The sequence below is a fragment of the Lepisma saccharinum genome, chromosome 5 (assembly GCF_977018435.1).
Source record: "Lepisma saccharinum chromosome 5, izLepSacc3.1, whole genome shotgun sequence".
NCBI lineage: Eukaryota > Metazoa > Arthropoda > Insecta > Zygentoma > Lepismatidae > Lepisma > Lepisma saccharinum.
In genome coordinates, this window is record NC_139233.1 from 20,660,024 (window position 1) to 20,674,042 (window position 14,019).

At 36.6% G+C, this 14,019-nt stretch overlaps 1 protein-coding gene across 7 annotated transcripts in view; it reads left to right on the top strand.

Annotated features, from left to right (window-relative positions):
* LOC145987701 (protein bric-a-brac 1-like) overlaps positions 1-14,019 on the top strand; it is a 663,074-nt gene that overhangs the window by 629,199 nt on the left and 19,856 nt on the right. For 4 of the 7 annotated variants that reach the window (XM_083122257.1, XM_083122259.1, XM_083122262.1 and 1 more), the window contains one exon: positions 10,803-10,919. In XM_083122257.1, the coding sequence (XP_082978383.1) occupies positions 10,803-10,919 (117 nt within the window). The remainder of the gene's footprint in view (positions 1-10,802; positions 10,920-14,019) is intronic. The other 3 variants (XM_083122260.1, XM_083122261.1, XM_083122263.1) reach the window with 1 other exon arrangement.

Here is a 14,019-nt window from a genome sequence, read left to right on the forward strand (position 1 = left end):
CGAAGCTACAAAATTCCTGTAGTTGTAGCGAAAATTTCGCTACAGCTACATTTTCTCTCAGCATTTCGAGGTGAATTTTGAATGTGGTAACAGCGTCAGAAAAGTCGACAATAACCTTTAATTTTGCAGGAGGTTCATAAAGACAAAGTCTATTACATGGAAATACAGATTATCTAGATTGTACATTATAGATATCTGCATCTTATTTAATTAGTATCTGAATAATTCAGATATCCAGATAACTAACTGACATATATGAATATATTCCAACTAACAGCTACGTTTTTTTGGGCTGCATCGCTATTTTGGGGAGAAACATGCCTCGTTTTCTGCACCGCCGGAAAAAGTGCCTCGTTTACATTACCCCCGGAACAAATCCTGTGGATATTCATGGTGTAAGAGACACCAAAATGTCATTAATTGCTGTGTAAGACACAACTTGCAGCGTAAAAATGAGCGATGGATTTTCAATTGCACTGACAAAGGAATAGTGCCAGCAATAAATGGTTCAGTACGTTTACAGCACTGATCATTGTCAGTATATAGGATCTCATCAGCAAGATATCATTGTTACAAGAATGATAGAGTTTCGTTAATTACAATTATTTTCGCAATAATATTTGTTCACAAATTTTAAAATTACAATACGTTTAGAACACTCGGGTTTACACGACAGCTTCCTCAATATATTTTATCATATTGTAAAAAGTACGTACGAGTTATTGACTTTCCTGCAGAAACGACAATTTTCTTTAGTTAATATACATAGTTTTCAAATTTATGTATTTTTCCTACTTTTGCGTCACTTTTCTGTAACCATTGCTAATCATGACATCATCATCATCATCCTTCGCAGTTTCCTGCCTCTTACTGGCTTGGCATAGAAGTCAAGCCTCTCCATTATTTCCTGGTCTTCCACCACTCCTCTCTTTTCACGGTGTTACAATCTTGTCCTCTTCTCCTAACATTCTCCGCTATCTGCTCTTTCCACCGACATCTTGGTCTCCCCCTTGGCCTTATTCCCACTCCTTGTGCATTATAATCTCTTACTGGTAGTCTTTCTGCATCCATCCTCTTCATGTGCCCGAACCATCTCATCCGTGCCTGATCTATCCTGTCCTGAAGCTTCACCACATCCACTGTCTGTTGGATCTCCTCATTCCTTATTGTATCCCTTCTAGTCTTCTCCCATAGACTCCTTAAAAATTTCATCTCCACTGCCTGCATCTTTTTCTTGTGTCTCTATGTCACGTAATTATTGGCACATACTATGTGTTATATATTACCTTCTTGCATTTCATAGGTACATCCCTGTTCCTTATTAATCTTCGAACGCTTTGATATAGTCCACCACCCATTTGTCCTCTTCTGTTTATCTCCCCATCTATTTTTCAACTCTTCTCAATCATGACAATGAGGATGAATGGTTTATTTAATTATTCTCTTATCTATAGTCACTTTCTGCCATTTTCGGCTAATTGTGAGAACGAGGAAGATGAGCAGTGTGGTGCTACCTTCATTTGGTGCAAAGGTACATAAACCTTAATCTTAAAACTCATCTAGCTTATCTACAGGGTAGGGTTGTTTGTAGATAACGAAACCAGACAGGATGCCTTCCAATGGAGACGTTTAAACGAATATATTATTTAAACGCAGGATACATGGAGTAAGAATATTTACATGATAAGCTACATTCTTCTATAATTTTCTCGTTTACAGTCAATTTTCATCTCAATATTCTTTTTATTATTTATTTTCTCTATTTGGATATTCTTCTATTTGTACTTCCTTCGTAATGGGCAGATCTGGATCAGGACTTCCTTCTCAATGGACGGTCTGGATCGGAACATCCTTCTCAATGGACGGTCTGGATCTGGACTTCCTTCTCAATATGGAGGATCTGGACTTCCCTCTTAATGGACATTCTGGATCTGGACTTCCTTCTTGTCTTCTTTGTGAACTTCCCTATGGATTTCAATTTAGGTTTTGACTATTTAACGAATTCCTTTATCCTTTTCCAACTTTTTCCTTTAAGCTTTGGGAATAATACTAATATCCTCCCTTGGGGCTGCAATTGGAACGTGCCACCACTAACTAGGTACAACAGAGTGTATACTTGGTGCAAACGATTGACACGCGCATCCAAGTAGGTGCTACGGTTAAACTGCGCAACCAAAAAGTGCTGTGGGGCGTCGATCAGAACGCGCTCGCCACTGATGTAAACAAAATTTCCTCTATGGGAATGGTAAATCAATCAGACAGATGCAATATCTGTTCAAAGACACAAACTTGTATCAGTGCTTTGACTTCCTTAATTTTCATATTAACTTACATGTGATCACTGATTTGATTTATAAAATATATATATTAATTTACTTCTTTCATATTTATTCTTTGTCTTCTTATAATATATTCTATTGTTTTTCATCTTTCCAATTTGCTTTGTTCTTATTTATAAAATTATTCACGTATATTATGCCAATTCTTAACCTTGCACGCCTGGTGCTGCCATCTCTATTCTTCTTTGGCAAACTATTCACATTACTTGGTCCTATTGGGTACGTAACAGTGGGGAATGGAGGAGCAGGAGGATCTCATCCTTCCAACTTGGCATCTTTCCTAGTTTTTGTTTTGAGTCTATTTTATGCATATATAAGCTGATGAAGACTGGATCTTAACCACTATGTGCCTCCGCTGGGTATCGAACCTGGAGCCCTTTTGTAATAAAAGGGCCCCAGGTACTTTTCATTCAAAATACTGCCATCATATCAGTCTATTAAAGAATGAAATATTTATTCTCAAGAAAAATATGTTGATATGAACATAAATACGTAATACTACCAAATTTCATTTGTGTATAGTTGTAATCATTAATTTGGGTAACACCCTAATTGCAATATTCATATATCCAGTTTGAATTGAAATGCCACTAGCATAGGTATGTTAATATCAAAAACTATAGTAAAAATAAGTAACTGAAGTAACGTTGCTTTCAAAATTATCTAATGACGGGAACCATGATAATAAATAACAGAATCTATTTACCAGTAGTAGGGGATTTTGTTAATATCCACATGGTTATTTTTTTTTTATCCAGAAGTAGCGCAAAAAGTAGCGAGTAGCGAACAGGAGTAGCGTAGCGAGCTACTTTTTGGTAAATGTAGCTGTAGCGAAGCTACTTTTTGGTAAATGTAGCTGTAGCGAAGCTACATTTTGGAAGAGTAGCTGTAGCTGTAGCGAAGCTACTTTTAAAATGTAGCATTCTGATCACTGGGCAATAGTATCATGTCAGTTCAAAGTGATAATGGCTTAAAGTTTTCGGTGTGTAACTGTTGATAACAAATAATAATAACCCATGGCACAACAGCCCATGAGGGCCGACCTACCGAGGGCCTACCTACAGACTGCCGTCCCACTCCCACCTCAGGAGATCATCCAACCAGTTATGGAGTGACGTGTGGTCAGCACAACAAACTCCCAGTCGTTGTTGTAGGTTACCGTGACAGGTTACACTACTCATTTGTAGGTCCCCAAATTCCTCACTATGGTGGGTGGACACCAGTCACATACACAGGCCGAAAAGATTGAACTCATTCTTCAGCAATGATAACTATTTTCTTGTATTATGATAGAAAAGTAAGATTGATTGATTTGCTTTATTTTACTTCGCTTTTTGTGCCACTTTTGGCTAATTTGCGAAGATGGGGATGAGTGATGAATGGACAACTCACGAACATCCATGCCAAGCCTGGGATTCGAACCTGGAACCCCTGGCATCGTAGCACGATGTGCTAACCACTCCACCACGGGGCCGGCAGAAAAGTATGAGAATTTATAATAGTGTAGTGAAGTGAACTATTACAAAAGTGGCAAGGGAAAGAATTGCAAGTTGTGGAGACAAGATGATCTTGGTCTCTTCTTTAAAAAACTGATCTGAAACACACGGTCAGGAGTTTATAAAACAGACTATCTTATCCAAATGGAGAAGACAGGAGAAAATGAAGATCAGTGTAGTTTTGAAGATGAAAGTAACTGAGAAATCCACGTGACAAGTACTAGAAGAATGTAGGAAAGATTCAAAAGGTCTGGAGACTTCTTGGTTATTCCAGCCATTAATACAGGGTGATTGTAAAGTTGTAATCCATTTTTGTGAAAATTGCTGATTTCTTTTTTCTCTTGTATGTGATGTGAAAGATGCTGATTACTGAAGAGAGAATAGCTGTAGTGTGTGGATGTTTGCAGGGATTAAGCTTCAAAGAGCTCCAGGCAACTTTCGGAAGGAAATTCCACAAATTTGCTCCAACCAGGGCTAATATCAGGCTACTGGTTCAAAAATTCAAGCGAGCAGGTACTGTGCATGATGTTAAACATTCAGGAAGGCACAGCGTAGCAGCTGAAACCATGCAACGGGTAGAAGATATCATCACCAGAAGGCCAAAAGCATCAACAAGAAGGCTAAGCCGGGAGCTGTTGTTACCACAACTACTGTGTGGAAGACACCACATTACACACTACTACTACTACTAAAAAAATTGGTCATACTACCTTCAGGTGGAGCACAAGTTAGAAAGGGAGGACTATGCTGGTCGCGAAACAATGTGTGCATAGCTGTTGCAGTCAGTGGAGGAGGAGATTTGATTAAACACGTGTTTAGTGATGAAGCTACCTTCCACACATGTGGAATTGTCAACCAACACAACTGCCGAGTGTGGGCCAATGAACAGCCACATGAAGTTCTCCAATCAGGACTAAACACCCCCCAAAGTCAATGTGTGGTTGAGGATCACAAAGCCCATGGTATACGATCCATTTTTCTTCTAAGGACGCACAGTGACAGGCAATGCGTATCTCAGTATGCTGCAATTGTTTCCTTTAACCACAATTAAAGCAGGATGGCATCTTGGAAATCGTGGTTTTCCAACACGATGGAGCTCCACCTCACTTGGCAAAAATGGTTCGTGCGTATTTGAATGTTACGTTTCCACATAGGTGGATTGGTAGGGACTCCTAATGGATATGGGCACCACGATCTCAGAATCTCTCAACTCTTGACTTTTTTGAATGGGGCTGCATCAAGTCACAGGTGTACAGGATGAAGATCACCTCTCTTCAACACCTATGTCAATGTATCCAGTGCTCAACATGACACCGGCAATGGTCTCAAAGGCATTTGGGATTCATGTGTAGACATGCAGGGTGCTCATGTGGAAGTATGATGAGGCGACACTTTTGGATTTTCTTCTGTACGCCACTTATTATGTCCGATATTTTTTCTTTCAATGTTGATTATTTGTTACCATGTACTCGGAATTTCATCCAGTACATTTATTCTAATCTCAAGCCTCTTTTTCTAGTTTATTGAGACTTTATAATCACCCTATAGTTACTCCAGGAAACAAAACACGCACGCACACTCAAATTAGTGTTCATGTACAGTCATGGACACTTCCGGGTTGTAATAATCCCTTCAAAGTCAATGGTATCATTACAACCCAGAAGTGTCCGTGACTGTACACTTGTCAACATATTTCTAAAACTGGAAGTTGTAGTTATGCTGACAAGTATAGTACCTTCTTATGCATTGTGAAAGACATGTTTTATATGCAAGAATTAATTAATTTAGAACTCTACTTGCTATTTGTCCTTATGGTAAATTGAAGAATATAATACTATCAATTGTCTCCATCTGAATTCGAAGTTGTGAACATTTCAACAAACACTGACTATTACTTATAATATCAACAATAATAAATGTACACACGATATGAATACAAAATCAAAATATTCCATTTCTTCAAGTAATATTTACTATATTAACAAATGTACTTAATAATACAATTTGTTATAATAATTACAAATTAAAATACATTTCTTGGACTGTAAAAATTAAATTATGTACAGGTGTGTGCCACAATTTTTTGTTCTGGTTGTGTCATTGTGTTTGTCCCAACTTCCGTTTAATCAGTTGTTCATTGATTCTCATCATTGCAATTAATCCAAAAGTTAGAAAAGCAATGCATGCTGATAGAAATCAAATTTTTACGGGAACCAATTTATTAGCATTAAAATGATTAGATGTGCTGATGGAACTTCTGAACTTATTCATGTGAAAATATGACTTTATTGTGAACGTTACATTTCAGCAAAGTCTCGTTATAATTTAAGATAATTTTTTCATGGGGAAAGATCTGAAAGTGTAAATAATACCTCCCCTCTCCTCCCAACAGAAAAACATGTAACTTATGAAAGTGAATTCTTCACTGCCTTTTCAACATGGGTGTCCTCACAAGAATTAACAACATCGAAGGGACAGGTTGTTGGCCACATGCCTAGTCATAAAGTAAGAACTAAGTTTCTTTAGGTTTGTCCAGAGATTACAATTATTTATTGGTCAAATAAATGGCTTCGAATCAGACAAGTGTAAGAACGTTAAACATTTTTCTTCACAGAATTTTGTGCTACAGTGTATGATCGTAATATACCACACTAATAACTAGCTACTGATGAAATTTGTGCATACATTCTACTGGAGTACATATAATTGTAGACAGATTTTTTTTGTGCAGCATTGTGTTATGAAGTGGGAATAGTTTCATGCATATTGGAACAGTTTGTAATACATAAATGCATTTACAAAGCCAGAAAAAAATAGCAAGGAGGTAGAAGGGGAAGGCAGTCACATTCAGTATACACGGAAGAAAAGTATTTGAGGAAAAGAAGCATGTATTTAGTTTTTCTTTTTTTTTTGTTTTCCTGTGGGGGAAGGGGAGTTGGTTGGCCAGGTGTTGTCACTGCACAAAGTAAATTTTACTGTTTAAAAGTAAAGGTCGTTCAACAGCCAATTCCTGATTAGAGAGCGCATGTAGTTCCATATCTGCTGCTCTTTTTGCTTTCAAAACCAAAGTATATAATTACTTCTTTTCCAGTAGTTAACATCTCATTATAAGCTGACCTCCAGATGATTGGTCAACACCAATTAATTTTTTGGAGGTTGGGGGTGCATTCCCACAGGATGGACTAATATGAATTTATTTCCAATACCAATAAAGTGCTGATATTCCACCCACCCAGTATAAAGTTGCAAATCTACCTTGAAGAACATGAATGGTTCACTGAACTCGTGTATATAACCAGGTAACTACAACAGGTTTTGTCTTTAAAAAGAACTATGCATTTAGACACTACTTTACTAAAACAGGGCATATGAATTATGCATTTATATTCATAAAAATAATAACAGAATAATAGGCAGAATTTTGCACTAAATTACAGGCTATTTATAGATATATTGGACTGGTAAAAGTATTGGTAATTTTACTGAATAACTGATGTGCCTATATTAATCAGTACCAGTAAGAGTACAGGCCTGCAGTGGTCTAGTCAGTAGGGTGTCTGATTGCCACGCGGGAGACCCAGGTTTGATTCCCAGGGTATATAATAATAATATTATAATAATTGCTAATACCAAGTGAGTGGTCTAAGGTAGGAATTTTTCTGGTCTTGTCCCCGCATAAAGTGTCTCCGGGTCTCACCCAGCATCAAATGAATGGATACCTGGGGGCTAAAGGAGCCTGTAGCATGGTGCTGATCACATCACCTGCAAAATGGCAGAGATGGAGAATGTGCGGGGTCCTACCCCCAACATTCCCTAAATGTGCCTTCTTGGCTCAATGCTATATGCATGGGAAACTTTACCTTTTACCAATAATGTCCCATTCCTACTTTAGATCAAACCCATGATCACTCAATCCAAAGGTATTTAATGTACAACCATACAGGAGCTCCATACTGCTAATTAATGCAGTTTCATTCTCTTCTTATGGCGGTTTGGTTATTGTGTTACATGGTCTACTTTCAATCTCTCCACTAAAGTTCCTGGGTTCAAATTCCTGTTTGGGAATGGGTGTTCTTTGTTAGTGCCTCTTCATCCAATCATCACTCATCATCATCATTATGATTAGCCAGAAGTGGCATGAAAGTAACACTAAATAAGAAAAACAAACACAAATTCTGCATCTTATGTTGAGATGGACGTTACTTGTTGGTTTGAGTTTGTTTTTAAGTCCACTTTATGCATGGAAAGGTTAATTGGTACTGGACCTACAGTTTAAAGTTGGATCCAAACCACTATGTGCTTCCACTAGTTATCGAATCCAGGAAACCTTGGTTACAATGTGGCGATGTTACCACTGTGCCATACTGCAGCCTGGATGGACATTACTGATGCTGCATGAGGTAGTTGGGCACCAGAACTGCAACACTATACACAAATATCAAAAGAATTACTCATCTTGGCATGTGGAATGGTTCCAATATTTCACCAAGGTCACTTGGCTTCATCAGGGATATGAAACAGGAGTACTTACATGTCAAGGAAGTTAAAGGGTTGTAGCAGTACATGTATAAGGGTGAAGGTTAACATGTTCAAATTCCTACGGAAGAGAGGTTTTGTATACCTGATGCATCATGAAGCTCCTTACACAGTACAGCCTTCTCTTCTGTAGGAATTTATACATTTTAATCTGCAACATTTTAACTTATGAATACCGGTTTTTATATATTTTTTAATTCTCTCCTTTCACATATAAGTAGGTACTCTTTGTTAAACCAAGTGACCTTGGTGAAATATTGGAATGACCATTCAGCAATCCAACTTGAGAACAGTACAATTCTTCTGATGTGATGTTGAAATATTGCATGAACCAAGCTTTAATTGTATGAATACATTTTGAATTGCACTCGATGGTACGACATTAGCAGCAATGCTTGGGGTTAGTGACATTTTTGGTCTGCTTTGTGACTGGTATGATATTCTGGCTGTCATTACCGTGGAAAATGATGCGTGAATTGCCAGAAAACCAACTGGACTGAAAAACTACACAAATGTTCCTCTGTGCCTCCAAGAAATTGAATCTACATTGAAAACCAGATGCTTTGCCATTGGGTCACATTTGAACTGCAGAAATAGACAATTTGCATTTCAAGTCTACTAGGGGCTCAAATTTAGCCACAACTTTCTCCAAGAAGTCAAAAATTGTTCTCTCACTGTGAAGAGAATATTTGTAGCAGATCCTGAAGGAAACTATTGGTGGAAACATCTATTGTAGTAAAATTATATTCGAAGACACACACAAGACAACTGCAATATAAATTATCATTTCCAGTATCTGTTGAAGGTTCCCCCAAATTAGCATGTTTCTGAATTATTGGAGAACATGCTTCTTCTATCTCATGATACTCATGTCATGGTTTAGCAGTTAAGACTACAATCTTGTAACTGAGATATCCATGTTTGATATATGTTTTATTTTTCCATGTTTTTAATTGGCAAATTGTAAGTCCACTCTGAATATATGCAGTGTATTGAAAATATACAAATGGTGTGTGTGTGAGACACAAAAGCTATTTTTCTAAATGTTAAAAAAAAGTGTTTTTTTGTATTATAACTTCAGGCAAACTGCAGATAATAATAAATTCAACCTTTACTTAAGTTGAAAAGAAAAATATCATTTAATTTTGTAATGTTCGAGTATATACAATGTAAATGGTACGTTAGTTCAGACTTATAACATTCAGCATCTATAATTGGGAATACACCAAGGAAAAAAAAACCTCGTGCTGGGAAGTGTTAAAGTTTCCTATTTGGAAGTAATTTTGAAGTGTTTATAATCATTTTCATTTACTACCTCTAAGGCATGTAACACGCTAAATCTCGGATGTCATAATATGATCACTGTTGCAATTTAAACCAACCTTACAAAATTTCAACGTATACTAATACTTTCATATTACCAGCAGCATATCCAGGAATTGCATTAAGGGAGAAGGAAGTGACTGTAGGTCATGGATTTCTTAAATAAGAAAGAAGTCATATAATGTATATAATTGAATAACTCAGCCTAATGCATATACAATAGATCCTTGATTATGTTTTCAGAGCAACAAAGTGAAAAAACTTAAAACATTAGAAAATGTAAAATCTGGTTTACACTGTAGTGTTTACAGTTCATAATTTCAGTGAATTGTGATGGAATTTTTTTATGAAATATACAGTAATCATTTTTTGTGCAGTTGTCTAGGTTTGTATGTACACCACTGCCACATTTTAAACTTAAATATTGATGTTAAAAGATTGCTCATACAAGAATGTGAAGACAATAGCATTCTCTTGTAGTAACCAGAATTTATTCTCCTGACCATGAAGATATTAACATTCATTATTCTTATTATAAGGATCTGTTTGAAATATCTTGCATACATTTTATTTTATTTTCAGCGGTAGCTCAGTCGTTAGGGCATCTGACTACCATGCGAAAGCCCGGGTTCGATCCCCGGTGGGGGAGAACCGGGATTTTTTTCCACCTGTTCAAGTGGCTCCGGCGCCCACCCAGCATCGTATAAAGTGGGTACCTGGAGGAAACTCTGGGGGTAAAGGTGGCCAGGGGCATGGTGCTGATCACATCACCCCTACCTTCGGCTGTGATCATTAAAGTGTGGGGCCCTAACTCCACACTTCTATACACCTTCATGGCATGGTGCAAAGCACAGGGGAGCACTTTACTTTACTTTCTTTATATTTTATTTTCAGGATACAAGCAGAGGTACGTGTTTAAAATTAAGTTTCGCTGTGTACATGTATATGATTAAATTATTGAATGTAAATGCAGGATTTTTATTCTGCCTATGTGTATTTTGGCCACAACAAAATAGCTTATATGTAATTTGTGCTTTGCCAGAATTTTTTTGTATTGTTTACCAGTATTTTTGTGCACATGTAACATAATTTATTTTTATCCAAGCAGACGCCGTTGGTGCTAACCTTCAAGAGAACTACCACTTGCAAAGACCTCTACTGAACACCTTCATCAGTTCAAGTTTAGATCAGTCAGTCAGTAAGTGTGACAGAAGAACTCTTACAAGTATGTTGCATGTTTCTCATAAAGCTTTCTCACTAATAGAGGGTCATCGAGAAAGGTGCATCGGATTATATAATTAAATATCATAGTCAGTATTTGTCCATTTTGTGTGGCTTCAGCTGTAAAGTGTGGTAGCACAATATTTCTTCTAAGATAGATACAGGAATTCCTTCCATTGTAGGAACGGAATTATGCACGGAATATTTACTCTGGGAATGGGATGTGAATGTACTTCAATTTAATTCACAAATTCGAAAAAAGAAAGTCACTGTGTGCGTGGAGAAGTCAACATTCAGATATCTTGATCATTGCTATTTAGCGATTGTTTAAATCATCGGTTCCTTATCATTGAAACTAAAGTAAATGTATGAGAAATAAAACATTTAATTAAAATCAAATATTTTGTGTGCCTCCCCGATGGCGTAGTGGTAACATTGTCACCTTGTAATCAAGAGGTCTTGGGTTCAATACCTGGTGGAGGCACTAGTTGTTGAGTTTCCATTTTAAACTGTAGGTCCAGTCTCGATTAATCTTTCTGTGCATAAAGTGGACTTAAAAACTCTTAATTAATTCTTTTAATGGTTGGAATCTGTTGACATTTATGACATTTGTGTTGATATTTTCTAAAAAAAAGACAAGAATCGTGTACACCATATCTTGAAATTGAAACAGTTTGCATGAAAAATGCAGAATTCTGCTGAAACTTATCTTCCCCAAAATTGTGCAACAAAATCTTTTGTATTTTAACTTTTGGTTACGTACATTACCTTTTTTATTTAGGTTAATTATAATGAGGAGGATGAATGATGAACTGACAAAAGAGGCTATGGGAAACCTAGGACTTCTCCTGGCCTTAACACAATATGATAACCATTCTGCCACAATGGGGAAATAAACAACACTTGGAGCCTACATGTTGTGACGTAGTGTGAATTCTTTATTGAAGACAAATCCCAGCATGTTTTGGATACTTGTCAGGAGATAGCCCACTGAATATAGCCTGAGGTGATGTTTCAGTTTATCATGTAGTTGTTCAAAGACAACATCGGAAGTCAGTGTTTACAAAGCAAAGCACCAATAAAATTTTTGACATAACAATCAAGTGCTGATATAAAATTTACCAGTAACTGATATCCATTGATTTAATTTAAATTGCAAATTTTTCTTGAACTCCTTAATTAGTATATTTAATGGGTTGTGCATTTGAAACAGTAGCTGCATATTTGGACATTTACATTGCTGTGAGAGTTACATTTTTATTCATAAAAATAATAATAAAATTGCATAATTTTTGCACTAAATTACAGGCATATATATCAGTAAAATTAAAATTATTAGTAATTTTACCAATATGCCTATATCGGCTGACACCAATAAAGTACTAATTAATCTGACTTATTCCAATTAAAAAGCCATGATGAACTAATTCTGTCACTGCTTTGTAATCGAGAGCTGGCTCCTGAATTTGATTCCCAGTGGACACACAGTTGTGGTTCAGATCTCAGTTTAAACTGTATATCTCATCCTGATAGCTTACCTGAGCATCAAGAGGACTTACAATATTAATAATAATAATAATAATAATAATGTGATGACAATTCAGAAGTCTTAGGTGGGTAATTTACTCAAAAGGTCCATTTGACTTGCTACAGACCTTTTCAGCATGCATACATTGGAGTAGCAAAACATAGTGATTTCATAATCATTCAACAGAATGAAAAACAGTTTCTGGTGGTATATGGGTTAAATAACTATGTGCTCGAAAATAGTTCAAAAGTGAAAATGCATATGAGTATGATCAGGTTTTTAATTTAGTTGCTAAATTCGTAACCATAATAATAATAATGGTTATGCAAAAGAAATTTGTGATTTAATTCACACAAGGAAAGTAGCAACTAGAACTTTGGTGCTCTCGCTTCTATGTGTATGCAGATCCAAATAATGCTTACATGAAATGCACTGAAGTGGAAAACACATGTGCCTGTGACTGTTTTAACAAATAAATCTTCCACTGTATCCAGTTCTTCCCACAGACAGATATTTGATTATGAAATCCCACCTTTTTTGGTGACCTTGTACGTACTAATTATTGCAAGGGATTAGTATAATTCCTTTCTTTTAAAGCTTTTGTGATTAAATCATGATTTGTTTGTTTGTTTGTTGAGAACTAATAGACATGTGCCAAGCTTATGCTGCTAGATGTATGGTAGTAATTTCCCCATAGACTTTCAGGTAATTCTGGCAATATTTAAAGATCAATGTTCAAAGACTTTATCGTGTGTTTGATGGTGTACATGTAATGGATGAAAATCTAAAGGAGATTTCACACTGACGTGACACAGCCAGGGGCCAGCCAATCGAAGGTACGCTTATGCAGCATGACATGCTGCTATGCTAATGTGAAATGTTGCTGTAGACTAGTTCATTCCCAAATAACATGTGCAGTATGTTGCTTGTCACTTTGGTGTGAAATCTCCCAAAGGGACAATATTGTGTCAAAATTATTGCATGTTTTGTTTTGACTCTTTTGTTATGCACTGCTTGTTGTTGAATTTGTAAACCATTTTGTATTGTGTGCACAAATAGAAAAGTAAATTACACTGTAAAGTAAGCTATTTTGTCCATTGACCTTGTAAAGTCCTTGTCAAAACAGTAAGTTCAATTATTATTGTAGTAAAAGTTGCTTTTAAGAAAACTGTATTTTGTTTAACGTTTTTTCTTAAGAGGGAAAAAAAAGCTAAAAAGAAGATGGAATGGAGTTTATAAGCTAATGGGGATGTTGTGAGTGAAAGATTTAGTTTTTTTAAGTGAGAATAATACCACATCTACTTAATAACATGCGGCCCCGGTGCCCACCCAGCATCAAATAACATGGGTACCTGGGGAAACCTGGGGTGTAAAGGCAGTTAGGGGCATGGTGCTGATCACATCACCCCCACTCACGACCGGATCAAGAAAGTGTGTGGCGTTACCCCCACACCCCGTATACGCCTTCATGGCGTGGTGCTAAGCACAGGGGAACACTTTACCTTTACTTAATAACATCTTCAAAAATTATGTTTGGATTTAAGTTTAGTGTATGCACTAAAGCATTACATTTTAT